The 21,363-nt window shown below is 35.1% G+C and overlaps 2 protein-coding genes across 2 annotated transcripts; one reads left to right on the top strand and one right to left on the bottom strand.

The window, feature by feature from the left end:
- Nucleotides 1–2,654: 2,654 nt before the first annotated feature.
- Nucleotides 2,655–9,494, bottom strand: LOC131614644 (uncharacterized). Its single transcript, XM_058886203.1, has 2 exons — nt 9,419–9,494; nt 2,655–4,090 (listed from the first exon to the last, which is right to left on the bottom strand). Exons 1-2 carry the CDS (start codon nt 9,492–9,494, stop codon nt 2,655–2,657), a joined length of 1,512 nt encoding a protein of 503 aa, XP_058742186.1.
- A 958-nt stretch (nt 9,495–10,452) lies between these two features.
- LOC131609970 (uncharacterized) lies at nt 10,453–19,553 on the top strand. The gene is made up of 8 exons (XM_058881815.1): nt 10,453–10,511; nt 11,647–11,714; nt 13,289–15,901; nt 16,017–16,775; nt 16,850–17,209; nt 17,301–17,786; nt 17,879–18,553; nt 18,639–19,553. Exons 3-8 carry the CDS (start codon nt 13,316–13,318, stop codon nt 19,380–19,382), a joined length of 5,610 nt encoding a protein of 1,869 aa, XP_058737798.1. The 5' UTR covers nt 10,453–10,511; nt 11,647–11,714; nt 13,289–13,315; the 3' UTR covers nt 19,383–19,553.
- Nucleotides 19,554–21,363: the final 1,810 nt, after the last annotated feature.

The following is a 21,363-nucleotide window of genomic DNA, read 5'->3' as shown; positions in this document are numbered from 1 at the left end:
AAAACAAGTGAGCTAAGCAAACTTAAGAGCCCATGGATAACCATGGATACAAAGGGTGCTAACACCTTCCCTTTGTATAACCTACCCCCTTACCCAGAATTTCTTAAAGGTCTTTTTTCTGTTTCTTTTATAAACCTATCCTTAATTGGATAAAATAAAAGGTCGGTGGCGACTCTGTGATATTTTCAGAAATGCGAAAGCATTAAGCGACATAAAAAAGGAGTCAGTTCACGTATCTCTACAGATCAGAGGTATGGCCCGGTATTGAAAAAATCGGAGGTCCACAGATACATATTGGAGCAACCGGCTCATAAGGAATTGAGATCACAGACACTTCACCGTCATTACTCTTCACACCTCTCAACCTTCGATAAAATTGAAGAGGACCCTCATCAATCAGCTTTTGTACCATAGCTTTCAAATCAGCACAACCTTCGGGTTGACTTTTGCAATTCTCACAATCAACACCACAGCCCGGGAAAATGCCACTATTAACCAGATGTTGTTTCACAGACACAAGAGGGAAGGTCAAACAGCCCACGTCAGATATAACACTTATCTCTTCACTCTCAATGGCATTCACACCCGAACCTCCGTGAGCAGGCATCGGATTATTAACAATATTGGGTGTAGGAGTGAACTGAATTATCTTTTGATCCAACAAGTCCTGGACTTTGTTCTTCAGTGCAATGCACCTCTCTGTATCATGACCAACGGCACCTGAGTGGAAGGCACATCATGCGTTTGCATTGTAATTCGGAGATTGTGTGTCCGGAGCATTCGGAGCATCTCTCAAAGTAATCTTCTCAATCTTGAGCAAATGTTGTAGCACTTGAGCATAGGTCATAGGAATCGGATCAATCTTTCTGTGAGGCCTGGTCCTGGGAGGATAGCGATCATTATTGGAATGATGTCCTTGCTGATGTTGTTGTTGCAGTACTGGAATCATGACAGCATTAACCTGCGAATTGTTTCTCCCTGAACCTCTTCTTCCATATATGGCATCCGCATTTCCTTCCTTCCTTCGGGCATAACCCTCAGCTTGTTTCTTACCACTAGGAGTATTAGAAGAAGCTCCCAACTGAATTTTCCCCATCTTTAGACCCATCTCAACACGCTCGCGATATCTCACCATTTCAGAAAAGTTGGCTGAAGCACTACAGGCCAAGTAATAGTGTCCAGACAAAGTACTGGTGAACATGTCAATCATCTCACGCTCAGTCATAGGTGGTTGAACTCTTGCAGCTAACTCACGCCATTTCTGAGCGTACTCCTTGAAAGATTCTTTAGACCCCTGGACCAAACTCTGCAACTGAGTCCTATTGGGCGCCATGTCAACATTGTACTGATAGTGCTTAATGAAAGCCTCCACAAGATCTCTCCAAGAATGAATATGAGTGCGCTCGAGTTGAACATACCACTCCAAGGAAGCCCCAGCAAGACTATCCTGGAAGAAGTGCATCAGAAAACCCTCATCCTCAGAGTATACTGACATCTTACGATAATAAGCCTTGACATGAGTCATAGGGCAAGTCGCCCCATTGTATTTGTCAAAAGATGGCACTTTGAATTTCGGGGGAATCCTCACACCAGGAACCAACCCCAAGTCATTGATATCCATGCCTAACACCCCTTTGCCTTCAACAGCTCTGAGACGTTCTTCAATCAGACGATACCTCTCGGCTTCCTCAGGTGCACCATCAGCACTATGCCTCGATACCTGATCAAAATTTTCAACATTAAAATCCAAATTATCACGGTTCTGATTATCTCTCCTTCCCAACAGACGAGACGGAGGTGGAGGTGGAAACCCATGATTCTGATTGAAAGGATTATAGTGCCCTCCCAAGTGATCAAACTCATTCGGATCATGATGATCGTCAATCCTGCCATACACATCGTCAAACAACCTCGAATGTCCTCCATTCTCAACCCTTCTGGAATTCTCGACGAGAACTCGCAAGTCATCCTGCCCCTTGGTCACATTAGTCAATGCTTCCATAAACTGCGCCATCTGCGCATTCATCTGCTCTGTCAATTGAGCTCTCATCTCAGCCATCTGTTCCTGAATCTGTTCCATCTGTCTTCTCTGATTGCTCCTAGTCGGATACGAGTGATTAGCCGTCTTAGAACTCCTTCTGGTAACAAAACAGTGAGACATAAGATATAAGACCTGCGAAACCTGCAAATATGTGACATGTATGATATATGAATGATATGCATGAGATGTTTGTCAATTTTCAGGTATCCAAGAGTTCATCCCACTTTCAGATAGGACATAGAAACCCTGATATAGAATATATTTGATCAAACTGAGCATATTTCATTCAAACATAACAGAGAATTTGAGTTCATACAAACATGGCACATAACCGTCACGAAGTGCTCATAAGGCATACAAAAGAAATCCAGAACATCCATAATGCGACCCCATCCAACAATCCTGGACATGGGCGACAAATATCAAAATAAACAGCAAATCGACCATCAAGGCAACACTAGGATCGCCTGGTAACAGAATGAGCTCCTTCGTCTCCTCTCCGTTGGGATCGGAGTCTTGTTAATTCTTCTTCAAGTCGAGCGGACTTGGCTTTTTCTTCCACCAATTGTTTTTCTGAATCCTGTATCCTTCTCTTGCTATTGTTTTCGGACCTTCACAACTTCACACATTCCTGCTGTTTTCGGTACAAGCTTTCTTCCATCAAGTCATGAGATCGCCTTTGGGCACGTGCCATGCTTGAACCTTCACCTTGCGCATGTTTGAGCTTACGAGCCAATTCCGCCATTTCGCGATCTTGAAAATACCTCTCCAAGCCAACCTCTCGGTCCTTTGATTTCAACTTGATGTTGTCTGCTTCGGTTTGAATATAGAGTTCAGCCGCAACGGTATCAGATAAAACCACGGGAGGTTGCTCATACAATGGACATGACCTCGCAAATGGCAACAATAGATTTGCCACTCTTGCTTCAACCCACTCTCGGTAAGGACCCATAGCAATAGGAACTTTCTTGCTCAAAGTATTCTGATCTCTCTTGTGAACTTTAGTCCAAGCATATGCTATCTTTTCTAACTCCGAAGGATCATTACCATCAACAAAGTACACCGATTCAAACGCTTCTACATCATCCTGAGCCCTTTCCATTGCATATCCCAATTGACGATAGGCGAGTGTGGGATTGTAACTAATGCAACCTCTAGTTCCCATGAGAGGAACGTTGGGATATTGACCGCAACTAGTGATGATGTTCCAAACCTTCCCCACACAATAGTTCCACCTGATATCATAAGATGTGAGGTTAACAATCCTATCTGACCACTTAAGAGAACTCTTCTTGAGCACAAAAGGTCCTCTCACCGGCAAATGCAACATGAACCACCGATACAACAATGGAAGACAAGAACCAACAACATATCCTCCTTTCTTACTTCTCGCATGAATCGAAAAATAAGCATCCGCAAGTAACGTTGGAACGGGGTTTTTGTTCATAAAGACACAAATCGACGCCAAACTCACAAAGTTCTTTCCTGATGGGAATAAGAAAATACCATAGATCATGATAGCAAGCAAACGACTAAAATCAACCCACTGCTCCTTTATAGCCGCATCCTCAGCCCTACCGATCAAAAAGCAAAGATAGAAACCGGAGACACCGCCCGATGACTTCCAATTTCTTTCCACCTCTTTTATACCCATGTGAAGAGCTTCCGCTATTTTTTCAAATCTCACCACCTCGGGAACCCGAACAAAAGGTACATCATCAGTGATCCGGATGTTGAGTATGTAAGAGAACTCCTCGAGTGTTGGCACCAGTTGATAGTCTTGAAATGTAAAACATCTCAAGTGCGGATCATAGAACTGAAATAGGGTGATCAAAGCCATTGGATCGAAAGATGTATTGAGGATGGAGAGCAAATTGCCATAATCATGATTGAAGTCACGGAGAACCTCCCCTTCCAACCGAGAACTCAAACCAATCAACCCCGAAACATCAATATCCGGAATCTTGTAAGCTCTGGTATGCCTCGTGCGTTCTTTGACAGTATCAGTGGGAATGTCCAGCTTCAACCTGGGTGAACTCCTGAATATCCCTGAAAATATGACATGCAAATGCTTATTATTATACTTTTTTTTTGCGTTTCTTTTGGAAATAAATATGCTATGATGCAAAGTGGTGGGGCTTGTTTCCGCCCACCAGGCATTCTGGACTGCCGGTAACACACGTAATACAGAGCCAAAGGTTCGGCCCCCAGATGGTATACCATACGGTACATAGAATGTCAACCCACGGAACCAACATCCATAGAACATAGATCATCACTCGAACAAGAACCATAGTACCCCACGAACAAGAACAACAGTACACTCGAACAAGAACAGCGGTAACCCTCGAACAAGAACAGCGGTAACCCTCGAACAAGAACAGCGGTAACCCTCGAACAAGAACAGCGGTCACCCTCGAACAAGAACAGCGGTCACCAACAATGTACCTGTTAAGCAATGATTGATTCCCGCCCCACTCACGGGTAAATCTAGGCCAGGGTAGGTCATAAAAGCCAACAGAGGATCGAATGTAGGCGTTATCATACGATATTGCCTCATTCCACCAAGCTCTGCCCGTGGATACGTGATCAGATCAATCAGGCATACGCCTTCTGTCCGTCACGGCCACTCTATTCCTAGTTCCTATGGTATCACTCATAGCCTGGGTATTGGGCCTTTTACCTCTTGAAACACCCACCCAACAGACAGAGATCCAGCCAGTCCAGAATATGATGCAGAAAAGTAAAAGCGCACATAGAATGCAATGCAAACAGATAAATATGCAAAGCAGTAAAAACACCCAAAGATAAACACACAAGCGCTAGGATCGACTCGCTGAGTCCGGACCAGCAACAGGTCGAGACGTCCCCAGCAGAGTCGCCAGCTGTCGCTACCGCGAAAATTAACAGAGTCGCCACTAACATATTTATCCTAAAAAGGAAGGGAATGCCAGCAAACCACAAAACAAAACAACGGTCTCACGACCAGAGAAAAAGGGTAAGGGAGTCGTTTACGCGAGGGGAAGGTATTAGCACCCCTCGCGCCCATCGTACTCGATGGTATCCACGCCTGTGTCTAAAACTATGGGTGTGTAACAAATCTATGCTAATTTGGACTAAAATGAATGCAGAATGTAGGGAAAAGAAAGGATTGTGCTCGCACGGGCCCTACCCCGCTGCCTACGTATCTGTTTTGCAGAATCAGAGCTACCGTAGCTCGGCTAACTAATTTCTGTTTGTTTTGTGTTTTTTAGGTGAATGAGTTACATTCACACTCCGCTGCTCGACCTTTGGAGACTTATGCTTGGGAATGGAGCGGAAATAACAAGCTCTTAAGAAAAGAAAATCAAAGAGTGTGGTTTGTGTTTTAAAAGATGCATGAGGAAAGCCTAAGCTAAGGGGGAAAGCTTGCTACCTAATGTTAGCATACAAAGGGTACAAGTCTAAGCTAAGCTATCAACCTACGAGGGAAAAGGGAAGCAAACAATGAGCACACAAACGAGCATCCACTCGTAAAACAAACAAACCAACGGTACTGACCGAATAGTAGAAAAGAGGTCCCGCCATAGCCAAGGGGAGCAGCTCAACCCAAGTCAACCAAGCATTAGACCTCGCGAAAATGATCGGGCCATAGACAAGAGGTCGGACCCCTCTCAGCAACCAAGCTGTCACGGATCGTAAAGGAAAACGGTGCATGCGTACACCGAGCATCAACGTTGAGCGACGCGAGCTATAGGAAAGGCGGAGGTTCGACTACATGAACCCTTTTCCGGACATACTCGATAACAAGATCTTGTGCAGGTTCAGAAGCGAGCAACGCGTAGCGTGCCCATACTGAACAGACTCGATGAGACTAGGCGGGGGTTGATTGCTAACCCTTTCCGCATGCCTTCCATGAGGACTTAACGGAGTGCCATATAGGACTTATTACACCGTGACTCCCTGCCGCAAACCACAAATGTAAACACACCAACAAAAACAGAGCCTCTTTCGAGGACTTGGCCAGATGCATGTCTAAGTCCTACTTCTCATGTTAAAGGATGATGTGAGAAAGCGATAAGTGCGAGAGAAATAAAATGAAACGGGATCAATACAAAACGGATGATGATCCGTAAACTAAAGCGAAGCAAAGCGAAGAAACTAGAATCCCGCAAGCGAGCTAGCAAAGCAAAAGCAAATGGTCAGCACACCGATTAGCCATAAGGCGCACAAATGTCGACTCGCATGTCGAGCATAATCACAATACACCTGCAAGAGGAACAAGCAAACCAAACAAGCAGATATAAAGCGATAAGATCGTGTCTCCATGTCGAGAGCATGATACGAGTCAATGAGATATAATCGTATTCCGCAAGTGAAGCGGAACACTCAAGCAATGAGTATCAATCGGTGACCGTCCAAAAGCCTTGCACACTAGCACACAAGTTAGAGATAATGAAACATCAAAAAGAAATCAAAAAGAAATCAAAAAGTAATGTAAACATGAAATGGACAATGAAACATCAAAAAGAAATCAAACGTGAAAGGTCTACAAACTAATGAAAACAAAGTATCTAGCTAGATAATACATCTCATAAGCTTTTCGACGATATAAAGAACGAGCAAATCGGAGTTACGAGCAAAAAGTTATGCAAGATTGAAGTTAGCAAAGAAAAACACAAAAATTACACTCAAGAACCGGTTCCCACCTAGGGACAACCCGGTTCCCCATACAAAAAACCAGAGGCAGAAACTGGGAACCGGTTCCCACCTAGGGACAACCCGGTTCCTGGTACAAAAACACAGAGAAAGGCCAAATTAGCAAGCTGGGAACCGGTTCCCACCTAGGGACAACCCGGTTCCTGGTACAAAATCACAGAGGTAAAAACAACGCAGGAACCGGTTCCCACCTAGGGACAACCCGGTTCCTGATACAAAAAACCAGAGAGCCAACATTTTTGGATTGAGTGGGAACCGGTTCCCGCCTGGGACAACCCGGTTCCTGGCCTAGAAAAACAGAATTTTATGCATTTTTAAAGCCTTGGAGCCATTCGCACTCAATCCAAAAACGCACCAACTCAAGAGTAAACGCAAACGAACATCAAATATCATAGTATACATGCAGCCACGCATCAAATGATCTACATGTCAACAATTATGCCAAGTGCGACGCGTCAAACAAAGCAAATATCAATCGAGAATATGGCACATGCATTTATACGAACACATTGAGTACACCGCAAGCAACACAAATTATCAACAACACTTATACACACAAAATCACTAACAAATCAACGGATTCAACCACGAGTAACACAATTCATCATCAACGGATATCAATTATATGCATCAAACATTATATCTAGCCACAATTCACATGAACACGATCAATTCGAGCAAAAATACGCAAATTCACCGATCAATCATCCTCAATCATCAATTAATCAAGAACGAAAAGTAGATCTAGATCCGAATTCACATAATAATCAACAATTAAGCACTTAATTCAAGATCCGAAAGCTTACCGAATGAAGATCTAACCGAAGCGCGAACACGGACACGATACGGACGCGAACACGACACGAACGCGACGCGAACACGAAAACGAAATCCGGAGTGAGGGAGAGAGAGAAGCGCGGCACTCTATGTGGAGAGAGGAAGAGGATTAGAACTTCGATCTTGATTCTTCAATCCATGTTCTTGATCTTGGTGGAAATTGATGAATCTTGATGAAAGTTTTATGTGATATGTGGTTTTGATCTATAAGAATTGAGAGAGAATTGAGAGAATGTGTTTGTGAAGAATTGGTGAATTGAAATTATGAGAGTCCTCTCTTGATTTGTGAAGAGCAAAATGTTTATATATTGTCAACGCGAAATGTCCAAATTGCCCTCGGTGCGTCTCATTTTGGCTTGCTTTTAAGGAAACTCGGTTTGGCTCTGAATTCCTGAACAAAACCAATGCCATTACGAAGATGACCAAATTTGTGACCCGTCGCCGCGAGAATCACCTCAATCCGATAAGCGATGAAGAAAATACGCCTGTTTGAATGACGAGAAACGTCGATTCATCTGGCGCGACTATACGAAATTTTGTGCGTACCGCTCAAAGAACTCGATAAAACCCCATCTTCGGCTCAAAATTTGAACAGGCATGTGTGACGAAGAATCGAAGCTAACGAAATTTATGAGAGAATGCCTCCGGAATGGACTTCATACGATACAAATCGAAGAAGTTATAAATTTTCGAACTTGGCGTGACATACCCGAAAACACACTTTTTACCGAAACAACGCGACGATCCTTAAAATTCTGGGAATTTTCTATGCATATTCGGCCTTCGGTCCGAACATATGAAATCTTGGTAATGATGCCACGGAGCTTCAGTTAAATTTTCAAGCGAATCCGGCGAGCGGATTAGGAGATATGAATTTTCCGAGGCGCAAAACCCTACATTCAGCACTATTTTTCACTATGAAACCTCAAGTAATTTGCAAATTTGACAACCTTCCTCAAAGAATTGGCTCCCAAGCCGAACACGAAAGTTGTAGATATCGTCGAAACAGTGGGGACTACGCGGGAACTTAGCTTGTATCACCTTTCAACTAGTATTTATGAATTTTCTCGTACTTTCACCGTTTAAACCATTCTTTCACACTTTAACCTCTTAAACCCATGCAAACTCTTTATTATTTTTCTTCCATTTTTGAATGACGAAATAAACGTCATTATTAACTTATAGCTCAAATAAAGAGGGCAAATTTTGGGGTGCAACACTGTACATGTGTGCAGATATCACGTCTATGCTTATTAGGGATTGATTTTATAATAATTTCAGTTGTTGTTTTGTTTAAATCAACTGATGATTACACATTTCTCTGTTGAATAGGTAAAATCCCTGCTATGTTAAACTGCAGGTGCTTCCCCTTTTTTTTTTTTGAATTGCAATGTGTTTGGATTGAATACATATTCCCTTGATATGAATTTGATTGTACATGCTGCTGACTTGTGAATGAAACATATGGCTGCCTTGGTTTGATTTCATGGTTTATAATATCATGGTGCTCTTGAGACTATTAGTTTATTTGAAATTTGACACTAAATAAAGTTCTTTACTTTTCACCTGCCAGCACCAAAAGGATTGTTTCCTCCTGATCCGGAACATTATCGAGGACCGAAGCCAAAAGTTGCTATTATTGGAGCTGGGCTTGCATGGCATCTGTAATATTGCTGGCTTTGGAGGACAGGTTTTGACTCTTTTTCTCTTTGTATATGGCATCTGTAAAAAATAAAGTGATTTAATATAATCACATATTTCATGTTGTGTGATACTAGAAACACCATCAATGTAAAATGTCGGTGCTATATAGGTCAACCATCCACACACATCATTAGTTACCAGCATAAGACCTGATTTTAGTTTCCATTATATTTCTAGTTTCTGTCAAACCAGTGTTATCAAATTGCGGCGCCATGCAGCAAAAACACAATCAATGGCAGAATTTGATTCTGGACAAGGGGTCTGAAATAGTCAATGTATTACTAGTGTTATCTGAACTTTTAGATTGATGATTAGGTTGGTTCCAATGTAAATATATATAATAGTTATTTTAATATATAATACTTGTGGACTTTTCCTGTGGATTTAGCTGCGGATCTTTCCTGCGGATTTAGCTGCGAAAATTTCCTGCGGATTTAGCTGCGGAATTACCTGTGGAATTTCCTGCCGAAAATATTACCCACGAAGGTTTTAGCTGGGGACAAGAAACCGCAGGAAAATCCGCAGGTAACGTGTTTCCTGCGGAAATTTAACTAAAATCCGCAGGTAATTCCGTAGGAAATTTGTGTATTTCTAGTTGTGATTGAAGATTTAAATCATTTATTATTTTGAAGATAGGAGAGTTAGATTGAAGAAAATTTTGTTGTAGAAGGCGGCTAATTTGTTTTCTTATTTCATTTTTTGTTTTAATTTGGATGTTTTTGTTTTGTTGGATATACAGAAAAAAAATCAAGCGGATTCATCGTCCCTTTTGTGTGTTTAGAAAATTCACCGATAGGATTTTAGCTCATGATAAATTAGTTTCATGTCACTTGTAGATATCATATACTAGTGATTCTTATTCCATTGTTTTGGTGTCAAGAAAAGTATATAAACTGCAAAATAAAGCAACATAAGATTCACATGTACATCAATAAGAATCAAAAGTATGCTTTCTTTTCTTGAAGGAAATGCTAAAAACTAATTACATTACTTCATTTCTTTCACATGATTGGATTCCACAAAAGTTTATTATACCATTCCACACATTTGATTCACATCTGATGTTTTACTTTGGCCATAGTTTACTTCTGTGTTGGACAAAGTATTGGAATCTAATTAAATTTATATATATCATCTTACCTTTATGTTATCTTTTTCACCCAAGTTGTATCATTATAACAGTTCACAATTTCTATAATATTTACTTTCTTTGAAGTATCTGTTCTAATTGGTAAATATTTATTATTATTATTATTATTATTATTATTATTATTATTATTATTATTATTATTATTATTATTATTATTATTATTATTATTATTATTATTATTATTATTATTATTATTATTATTATTATTATTATTATTATTATTATTATTATTATTATTATTATTATTATTATTATTATTATTATTATTATTATTATTATTATTATTATTATTATTATTATTATTATTATTATTATTATTATTATTATTATTATTATTATTATTATTATTATTATTATTATTATTATTATTATTATTATTATTATTATTATTATTATTATTATTATTATTATTATTATTATTATTATTATTATTATTATTATTATTATTATTATTATTATTATTATTATTATTATTATTATTATTATTATTATTATTATTATTATTATTATTATTATTATTATTATTATTATTATTATTATTATTATTATTATTATTATTATTATTATTATTATTATTATTATTATTATTATTATTATTATTATTATTATTATTATTATTATTATTATTATTATTATTATTATTATTATTATTATTATTATTATTATTATTATTATTATTATTATTATTATTATTATTATTATTATTATTATTATTATTATTATTATTATTATTATTATTATTATTATTATTATTATTATTATTATTATTATTATTATTATTATTATTATTATTATTATTATTATTATTATTATTATTATTATTATTATTATTATTATTATTATTATTATTATTATTATTATTATTATTATTATTATTATTATTATTATTATTATTATTATTATTATTATTATTATTATTATTATTATTATTATTATTATTATTATTATTATTATTATTATTATTATTATTATTATTATTATTATTATTATTATTATTATTATTATTATTATTATTATTATTATTATTATTATTATTATTATTATTATTATTATTATTATTATTATTATTATTATTATTATTATTATTATTATTATTATTATTATTATTATTATTATTATTATTATTATTATTATTATTATTATTATTATTATTATTATTATTAGTAAACTATGGGCCAGTTAGATCTAATCATTAGTAATTTTTTTTGAATATCAGTTGTCTACTACTGCAATAAGCAACATCTATTATTTCTCATTTCTGAACTTGAAGAGCTTCTTCTTCTGGTAAGATTTTTTAACATTCCTTATTTCATACTGAAATAACATATTGTTGTCAATGTTTTGTTTTTCATGTTTTATTTGTTTAATTTCTACACGCTCGCATGACTACAGTTGTTTAAAAAAAATAAATAATATGCAGTTTGGATGTTTTGTTTTGTTTGATTAGCTTTATAAGACTTTGAATAAACTTTGCAAGATACCAAGTCAAATTCATCTTTGAGAATTTTAGAAACTCTTCTTACCTCCCTTTGACAATGATTCTATGCTTGGCCCGGTAGTATAACAAATGAGTTTAAGCACCTAATCTCTTGTAGACATATTTAAGCACCTAATATACCTAACATAGTTTTAAAACCAAAATTTTAAAATATACAAAATTTTATATAGAAAAACAATATTTGTAGAATATTTATTTTAAACAAAATAAGTTTTTTTATTTTTGAAATTTAATTTTTCAGAAAAAGTAATTTTTTAAATTTTCTAGAAAAAAAATTCCCATTTTTTTAATTAGTTTTCAGGAAACAAATTATTTTCAATTTTTTTTTAACATCTCTTTGCCTATTTTTGTTTTTTGTTTTTTGGAATATTTTTATTTCCGCATTTTTTTGAAAAATCTTTTTTTTTATATTTTGATTTTTAATTAAAATTTTTTTGAAAGATTATTATTATTTTTTGTTTTTTTATGAAAAAATAATTTATATAATTAAACCAGTTTATAAAAAAAAATTGGTTCTGAACTAGTTTTAAATTGAATATAAATTGTTTATATTAAATGGTTCAATTCATTAACCATTTAAGTGGTTCAATTTTTTTATGGTGCAATGCAGTTTCAGTTCAAGTATAAAATTCAGTTAACCATATTTTTTAACACCCCTAAGTCACATAACATGTGCATATTCCCTTAATATAATATTTTGAAATAGTATTCTTAAAAGTTAAAATGGAGTCAAATGGTGTTCACGCACTAAACTTTGAATTTCTTATACGTAGTTACAGATTTGAGTCGTCCAACCTTAAATCAACAGATTTGATCGTTTTAAAATTAATATACTGACTTGTAATTTGGTTGTATGATCTCCTATTAACTGCTAAGATACAAAATTGCAATTTGTTTGTGTAGAAAAAATAATGATTTTTCTTTGTAAATAAAACAATGGTTTTTTTTATCAATGTTAAATTGAGAGCAATTTTTTACCTTTAGGTTTTGTTGAGAGCAATTCCCTCATATTGTTTTGTAGAATGTTTTTCAGCCTAGAAGATGAGAAGAATTACATTTATAAGTAGTATTGTTTCTTTTTTTGTTTGTGTGTAAGCTAAAGAGAGTGAAAAAAGACTTGGAAGCTTGTCAAAATTAATCTTCTAAAGTCATCTCTCAATACATGTTGTAGTTCCATACCGGTCTTTTTATCTCATATGCCATATTCTTTCACACTCAATTAATTTATTGTTCAAAAATACAACTTTATTGTTCAAAAATACAACTTTATTTCTTGACGTCTATTTAGATGCATGCATGTTTATTTGTTTCGCACAAAATTTATTTGATATTATTTTACATGCATGATATGATAATTTAGGAACACCGCCATTTAAGGCTAAAGAAGATGGATTTTGTTACTGATCCAGCAAAAGGAGCTATCTCGAAACTTGTAGAGCTGGGAGTGGAGTCTACCTTAAAGCAATTTAAATATATGATCCAACACAAAAAAATTACAGCCAATTTGAAGGAGAAACTCGAGGAGTTGAAGGCTTGTAAACAAACGTGGCAAGCATGGATGGTTGCAGAAAACTCCAAAGGAAATCAAATTCCACCTAACATTTCAAATTGGCTTTCACGCGTGGAAGCAATTGAAGTTGAGTTACAAAACTTCTATAAAAGTAGCGTTAACAATAACAAGAAATGCTTTGGTGGACAATGTTCAGATTTGGCATTGAATTACTCTCAAGGTAAGCAAGCCACTGTAAAAATAGAAGATATTACAAAATTGATAGAGGAAGGAAGCAAACTTCCATCTTTATCATATCCTAAACCTCCACCAGCACTTAGGTCAACCTTCACAAACAATGATGTTAAGAGTCTAGAGTCCAGAAATCAAATTATGAATAAAGTCATAGAGAAGCTGAAGGATGATCAGTTCAAAATGATTAGCATTTGTGGGATGGCCGGAGTGGGAAAAACCACATTGGTAAAAGAACTCATCAAAATTGTAGAAAATAAATTATTTGATAAAGTTGCAATGGTTATAGTTTCCCAAAACCCTGACTATGAAAAAATACAAAAAGAAATTGCTGATGGTTTAAGATTGGCGTTTAACTCGCATAATAGAAGGGGTGGGGAAATACATGAGAAGTTGGAGGAATTGCACAAGAAGATGGAAAAGGTGCTAATAGTCCTTGATGATGTGTGGCAAGATCTTAACTTTGAGTTAATGGGACTTTCTTCTCAAAGTCATCAGAAGGGTTTAAAAATCTTACTCACATCAAGGGATAAAAAATTGTGTGAAACAATGGGAATCAAAGAGAATGTACAAGTCTCTATATTGCAAACGGATGAAGCTTGGAATCTATTTCAAGAAATGGCAGGAGGTATTGTAAACAAACACGATATCGAACCAATAGCAAGAGAGGTTACAAATGAATGTGGTGGCTTGCCCCTTGCTATTGTAACTGTTGCGAGAGCTCTTCGCAGTGAGGAAAAGATTTCTTGGGAAGATGCACTACAACAATTGAGATACTCCCAATCATTACCCTTCAATAACAACATACAAGAATATTTATATTCACGTATTGAGGTTAGCTTAAAATTTTTGGGTAGTGAAGAACACATGTCTTTCCTTTTTCTATGTGGGTTATTTCCAGAGGACTTTGACATTTCTGTTGAAAATATATTACGTCATGGGATGGGCTTGGGGTTGTTTGAGGAAAATGATGCAGTTTGGAAAATAAGAAATCATGTAAATTGTTTAGTGAACAATCTGAAAAAATGTTTCTTATTGTTAGACAGTGAAAAGCAAGGGTGTGTAAAGATGCATGATGTTGTGCGTGACGTTGTCCTCAAAATTTCTTCCACAAAAGAACATGGGATATGGGTGCAAAGTAATGCCAAATTGAAGCAGGTTAAACAAAAACAAGAAAAATGGCTTAGAATGTCAATTATTTTGGATGCAAAGATTGATTCAGAAGATAACTTAGAATGTCCAACACTAGAACTTATACAGGTGCAAACACAAGGGGAACAATATGATATTATTTCATTACCAGAGAACTTCATCCACGGAATGACTAAACTCAAAGTTGTAAACATTTCAAATTTGTGCATTCCAATACTATCATCTCTTTTTCACGCCTTGATAAACCTTCGCACATTGCAACTTGAAGGATGTCATGTTGGAGATATATCTGTAATTGGTAAGGAGGCCATGAGACTAGAAATCCTAAGCTTTGCCAACTCCAATATCAAAGAGCTTCCATCTGAAATTGGGAATCTGATATATCTCAAATTATTGGATTTGACAGGATGTAATCATCTTAACTTTATTGCTACAAATGTTTTCACAAGGCTAACATGGTTGGAAGAACTTTATTTTAGGATAAACAATTTTCCTTGGTTGCTAAACAAAGCATTTCTCGAAGACTTAAGAAATCTTTCGATACAGTTAAAGGTTCTTGAGATCAAACTAAATAAACTTGATTTCTTACCTGGTGATCTAATTTTTAGAAACCTCAAAAAGTTTTGGGTTTATGTAGTTCCTTCTGCTCCTTATGAAAGCCATGGATATTTGGAGTCAAATATGATACAGTTAAGAGCTTTAGATTACAACTCTGTTAAGAGTAGTATGATGACCATGCAACTCATCAAGAAATGTGAAATTCTCATATTAGAGAAAGTGAAGGACTTGAAAAATGTCATATCAGAATTAGATGACCGTGGTCTCCAATGTGTGAAAGATTTAAGGCTTGATTCCTGCTCCGATCTTGAGTGTGTCATAGATTTCCATGCTCCACAGCCTACCTTACCATTGATCGAATCCCTGTGTCTAAATAATCTTGTTAGTATGAGGACAGTAATTCAGGTACCTGATCATAGTGAAACCAATGAAGCATTGATGGAATTCTCATATTTAGAAAAAATGGAGTTGAAGTATCTTCGAAAGTTGATTGGCTTCAGTAACTCTCAATCAATTCATCATGTGAGTAAATATATTTTGTTAGTTATTATTCATTTTTTATGACTTTTTTTGTTAGATATTTGTGTCATTTAAATGCAATGATGAATTGAAGTTAAATTTTGTTACACGTGTCCAGGGACTGAGTTATACCACCAATCATTCAGATTTAGTTGGTCATGGACCATTGTCAGCTAGTGCCAAGCTGTTTTCTTTTGATTGGATGAAACAATTTCCAAAATTGGAAACAATACTGCTACGTGATTGTGTTTCCATTGAGATGGTATTTGACTTGGAAGGTAATCCGGAAGTCATCGAAAATGGTATTTTGTTTCCTCTGCTAAAAGAACTTGATATATCATACATGGATCATTTGCTATATGTTTGGGGGAATGTTCCGTGTAGTGTCGGAGGTTTTCATAATTTAAGAGTTCTAAAAATCTCAAGGTGCAACTCTTTGAAATATGTATTTACTTCTGTCATTGTTAAAGCAATTTCAAATCTTGAGAAGTTAGAAGTAAGAGATTGTGAAATGATGGAGAACATAGTGGTTTGGGGAAGAGATGATAAAGAGGATGACAATATCAAAGAACATGTGATAATGAACGGGTTTGGTAAACTATGTTATTTATCACTTTTAAATCTTCCAAAGCTTGTGAATGTTTATTTAGACTCTGTTGAGTTAGAATGTCCATCCTTGAGGAATTTTGAGATTGTTGGTTGTCCTATGTTAGAGATATCTTTATTACCAACCTATATCCCTGCAAATCAAGACAAAGACACAAATTCATTGAATATAGAAGATAATTCAAGCTCTTCTACTTGGACCCCTATAGAATGTGCGCCATTTCTACCCAAGTTTACTCGTAAAAGAACCACAAATAAGAGAATTAATAAGGTATGAAATTTCCTTGCATTACATTTAACCCTTGTGCATTTAGTCTTTAATCCTAATTAATATTTGTTTGTTAGCAAGAAGCATCAGTAATTCGAGCATTAGAGGATGATATACATTCCCTTTTTGAAATGAATCCCAAGAAAGTAAAATGTCATATGCGTGCTCTTGAAGAACTAAACATTGAGAAATGTGATTTGTTGGATGTAATATTTTTTGACGAAGAAAAATTCAATTTCCTAGTTTTGTCATACCTGAAAACCATCAAAATTGGAAAGTGTGACAAGTTAAAATCCATTATGGCTAAAAGAGAAGAGAGGCGGGACACGATAAAATATTTTACTCAACTAGAGGTTCTTCACTTGGAAGAGCTTCCAAATCTCATGAGATTTTATTTTTCGGGATTATATGAATCCCAAGACAAACAACAACACAAGGTGCGTAGTGGAATTATTTACCCTTCTCAAACATATAGAAGGAAACTGCATGCATATTTAGCAAAATGATTTTTTGATTTTAATTTTGTAGGTTGGATGTGTGGATGATCACGAAAGGATAAGCAGCCATCCATTCATGGATGAGTCCTTGTTTCCAAACTTAACTTCTTTGCTCATAGATACTTGTAACAAAATTAGCATATTGTTCTCTCATTCATCCTTGAGTAGTCTTGAACAACTTGAGAAGTTAGAAGTACGAAATTGCCAGAACATGCAAGAAATAGTATCTCAAGAAAAGATAGAAGCAACTTCAAATAAGATTGTGTTGGGCAAGTTAAAACATCTCATTTTTTGGAAGCTACCAAACCTTAAGGCCTTTTGCCTAAGTTCCTATAATTTCTTTTTCCCATCATTGCAAGATGTGGAAATTAAAGATTGTCCCAATGTAGATGTTTTATCACAAGGATTTTCAAATACACCAAAGCTTGAGAAGGTCACCATGATGATTGGTTTCATTTACATAGAGTATATGCATAAGAGAGACATCAATTCCACTATACGAGGATTTAAAGCATTTGTATGTCACATCTTAGAATATCTAAATTTTATCATTAGTTAATAATTGTTTCACTAATCGTTTTGGAAAATACATTTATGAATATTTTGTAGGTGGAATCACAAGGATCAAATATGTTGAATGGGGCCGTGTGGTATTATGGAGGAAACCTCGATATCTCAAATATAAATATAAATATCAACACATTTAATGAGATTGTAAGCTTCCATAAGCTAACATCTATTGGGGTTTCATATTGCCACAATTTAAAGAGTTTGTTCTCCCATTCTATGGCCAAAAGTCTTGGGCAACTTCTTACTCTAATAGTCCAGGATTGTAAAATTATGGAAAAGATAATAACAAAGGAAGATGGAAATATTGAAGGAGGAAACAAGTTCAAGAATTTATTTCCCAATTTGGTGGTGTTAATACTTAGGTGTCTTCCTAATTTGGAATGTGTTTGTTCAATTGACTATGACTATGATCTCCCATGGTGTACCAATGGAGAGGATGAAATCATTAGCAAGATTCAAATTACATTTCCTAAATTAAGCATGTTGATTCTTTCTGAAGTTCCGAAGCTCAAGTGTTTTTGTTCCGGAACATATGACTACAACATCATGGTCTCCTCAATTCAAGAGTGTTGTAATATGGGAATATTTCCCCATGGAAATATTATTGTAAACACACCTAACCTTCATCAAGTTGAAGGCACGTGGACTAATATGCACACATTTGGTGACCTTAATTTGACTATATATTATCTTCTAAATTCAGAGAAATTCAAGGTATGCACACATGAAGTCCCCCAACTTGAACATTATAATTTATTTTGAAATTAGACGACATGACGTGCTCGTATGTTATGTGCAGGTGGAGTTGGGAAAATTAGAAACATTTAGCAATATTGAGGCAGAGCTTGTTGACTACATCAAAAGAGTATCAAATCTAGGTATTGTAAACAATCACAAGCTATTGAATTTCATCCCATCAAACATGATGCACATAATCTCCCACACGAAGCATATCTACTTTCATGAATGTGAGTTCTTAGAAGAGATATTTGAATTGAATGATGATGGTATGATATACGAGTTAGAGACCATATACTTGTTTTCTCTTCCAAAATTGAGGTACATTTGGAAAAATCTTGGTCAGAGTTTAGCCTTTCAGAGACTTCAATATATTGGTATAGAAAAATGCAATGCTTTGAAATATGTGTTTGTGGATATTTCCATAGCCACAAGCCTTCCACATTTGTTTTCGATTATAGTGTCTGAATGTGATCAGATTGAGGGCATCATTAAGAATAATTCTAATTCTCTCAATTGTTCACAACAACAAAAGAAGGCTGAGAAGATCATATTCCCATCATTGGCCAGAATTGAACTAAGAAAGCTGCCCAGCCTCAAACGTTTTTGTCGAAGCTCTTACCCTTCCTATGTTGAACTTCCAAAATGGGAAAATTTATTCATTCAAAATTGCCCAAAGATGAAAACCTTTTGGCCTGATGGAATATTATACACACCAAGTCTTCAAAACATTTCAGTGGACAATGTCAAATTTTCCGATGTTGCAGATGTGAATGAGGTTATACAAGAATACAATAAATCATAATGAAGGCAAATGTTGGTGTGAAGTTTGAAATTCACAATTATAAGGTTAGTATATAAGTAGCTCATACAGTCTCACATTAATTATTATATTCAGGTATGAGTGTGTAAGACTTGGATCTACACTCTTGATTAGTTATAAAATATGCGAGTTTTTATTCTTGATTGTAGAATGAAGCCCAAAAAGAGCGTTTGGTGACTAAGCTTGCATTCATCCCCTTCATTCTATTATGAGAGATTAGAAGAAACAAAGACACTACATTCATACTGTGGACCGTCCTTTCGGGCCATACCCCTCCGTGGGTGGGATACGTGAACTGACTCTTTTTTGTCGATCGGACGCTTTCGCGTCACTTTTTGAAAAAAAGTTTACAGAGTCGCCACCGACCTTTTATTTTATCCAATGAAGGAAAGGTTTATAAAAGAAACAGAAAAAAGACCTTTGAGAGATTCTGGGTAAGGGGGTAGGTTATACAAAGGGAAGGTGTTAGCACCCTTTGTATCCATGGTTATCCATGGGCTCTTTAGTTTGCTTAGCTCATTTGCTTTACTTTTCAATTGATTCGGAATGCTTTTACCTGTGTTTTTGAAATACCTTTGCAAATAGAATTTGTAATGATCCTTTTGCGGATATATACAAATGCTTGTTTATCTTTCGAAAGATGTTTTGAAAAGAACGTTAATTTTGTAATGATCCGTGTTTGGATGTATACAAAATATTGTCTTTTGGAAAATTTGTTTTGAAAAACAACAGTGTATGAGAATTTTGTTTGTTTTGATTTTTGAGCAAGCAAACTAGGAGGTCTACCCTGAGTTAGGAGGTCTTTATCCTTGTTCCCTTTAAAAATCTATCCATTCGTCGGATATAAACAAAAGGTTCGATTTTGTACTCGAAACAGTAGAAATGTAACTTTGATTTTGAAAAGAGTGAAAAGGGGTTACCCTAGGAGGTGCAAATATGATTGTGATTGAATTCAGATATTTATCTTTGAAGTTAATGATCTGACGGTTCAGTTTTATCTTTGACATACACGCAGTTTATATGGGTGCTGGAAATTAAAATGCGGAAATGTAAAGTGCAGAAAGTAAATCTACGCTATTACATCGATTGTGCGGGAAATGTAAACTAGCCTATTTACATGAATTTGACATCCTATACATTTATCTAGGAATTTTAAATTGCAAGAAATAAAAGGCATATTTTTGGATTTTTTATGATTTATTTTAAATATAATTAATGCATGATTAATTAATTTAAAAATAAAGAAAAGATGAAAATGATCAAACTTAGAAAATAAGTTTAGAATATGTACAAAATGTTTGTTAATTAATTTTAGAACAAAACTGATTTTTTTGGAATTTTTGAAATTGTTTTTTTGGATTTTTTAAGTTAATCAAAACATAATTATATAAATAATTACACAAATAATTAATGCTTAAAGAGAAAATTATCCTAAATATGTACAAAATTAGTTTATGATATATAAACAATATTTGATATAAAGAACAATTTTTTTTATGATTTTTTGACTAATTAAAATAATTAATAAGCAAATATATAAATACATACTAATTAATTATGGAAAATATTGAAATTATGAAGAAAAATAAAATATTTTTATTTCAGAAAATAATATATATTTTTAGAAGTCTAAAATATTTTTTTGTGGAATTTTTTGATTTTTTAAACTATTTTTAAATAATTTTGCAATAAAAATAAAATAAAAATAGAAAATATGAAAGGAATAAAAGGATACTAATCCTGTGTTGTTTGATTGAGGGGCCATAGCATGGAACTGCGTGTCTGGAGCGTTGGATGGTGGATCAATGAGATCAGATGGTGTTCAAATTGAGACACATGGCACAAGCGTGAGCTGCAAAGCATTGGATCAGAAATTTTTTAAAATAAAAACACGCGCGCGCCCTGGCCAATAGGAAGGAGCCACGCATCATCTTCTTCACCAGACCCAGTCTTTTACACCTTG

Source organism: Vicia villosa, linkage group LG6 (assembly GCF_029867415.1).
Source record: "Vicia villosa cultivar HV-30 ecotype Madison, WI linkage group LG6, Vvil1.0, whole genome shotgun sequence".
Lineage (NCBI taxonomy): Eukaryota > Viridiplantae > Streptophyta > Magnoliopsida > Fabales > Fabaceae > Vicia > Vicia villosa.
Note: the sequence above shows the minus strand (reverse complement) of the source record. Positions and strands in the feature narration are given on the sequence as shown.

Bases quoted from the DNA above. Each gene is read 5' to 3' on its own strand.
- LOC131614644 (XM_058886203.1), bottom strand. From the start codon at position 9,494: ATGGCGCCGCAATTTGATAACACTGGTTTGACAGAAACTAGAAATATA. The intron at 4,091-9,418 runs GTAACTAATGAT...TCATATTTTCAG, and splicing joins TAAAATCAGGTCTTATGCTG to GGATATTCAGGAGTTCACCC.
- LOC131609970 (XM_058881815.1), top strand. From the start codon at position 13,316: ATGGATTTTGTTACTGATCCAGCAAAAGGAGCTATCTCGAAACTTGTA. The intron at 16,776-16,849 runs GTATGAAATTTC...TTTGTTTGTTAG, and splicing joins CAAATAAGAGAATTAATAAG to CAAGAAGCATCAGTAATTCG. The intron at 18,554-18,638 runs GTATGCACACAT...TGTTATGTGCAG, and splicing joins TAAATTCAGAGAAATTCAAG to GTGGAGTTGGGAAAATTAGA.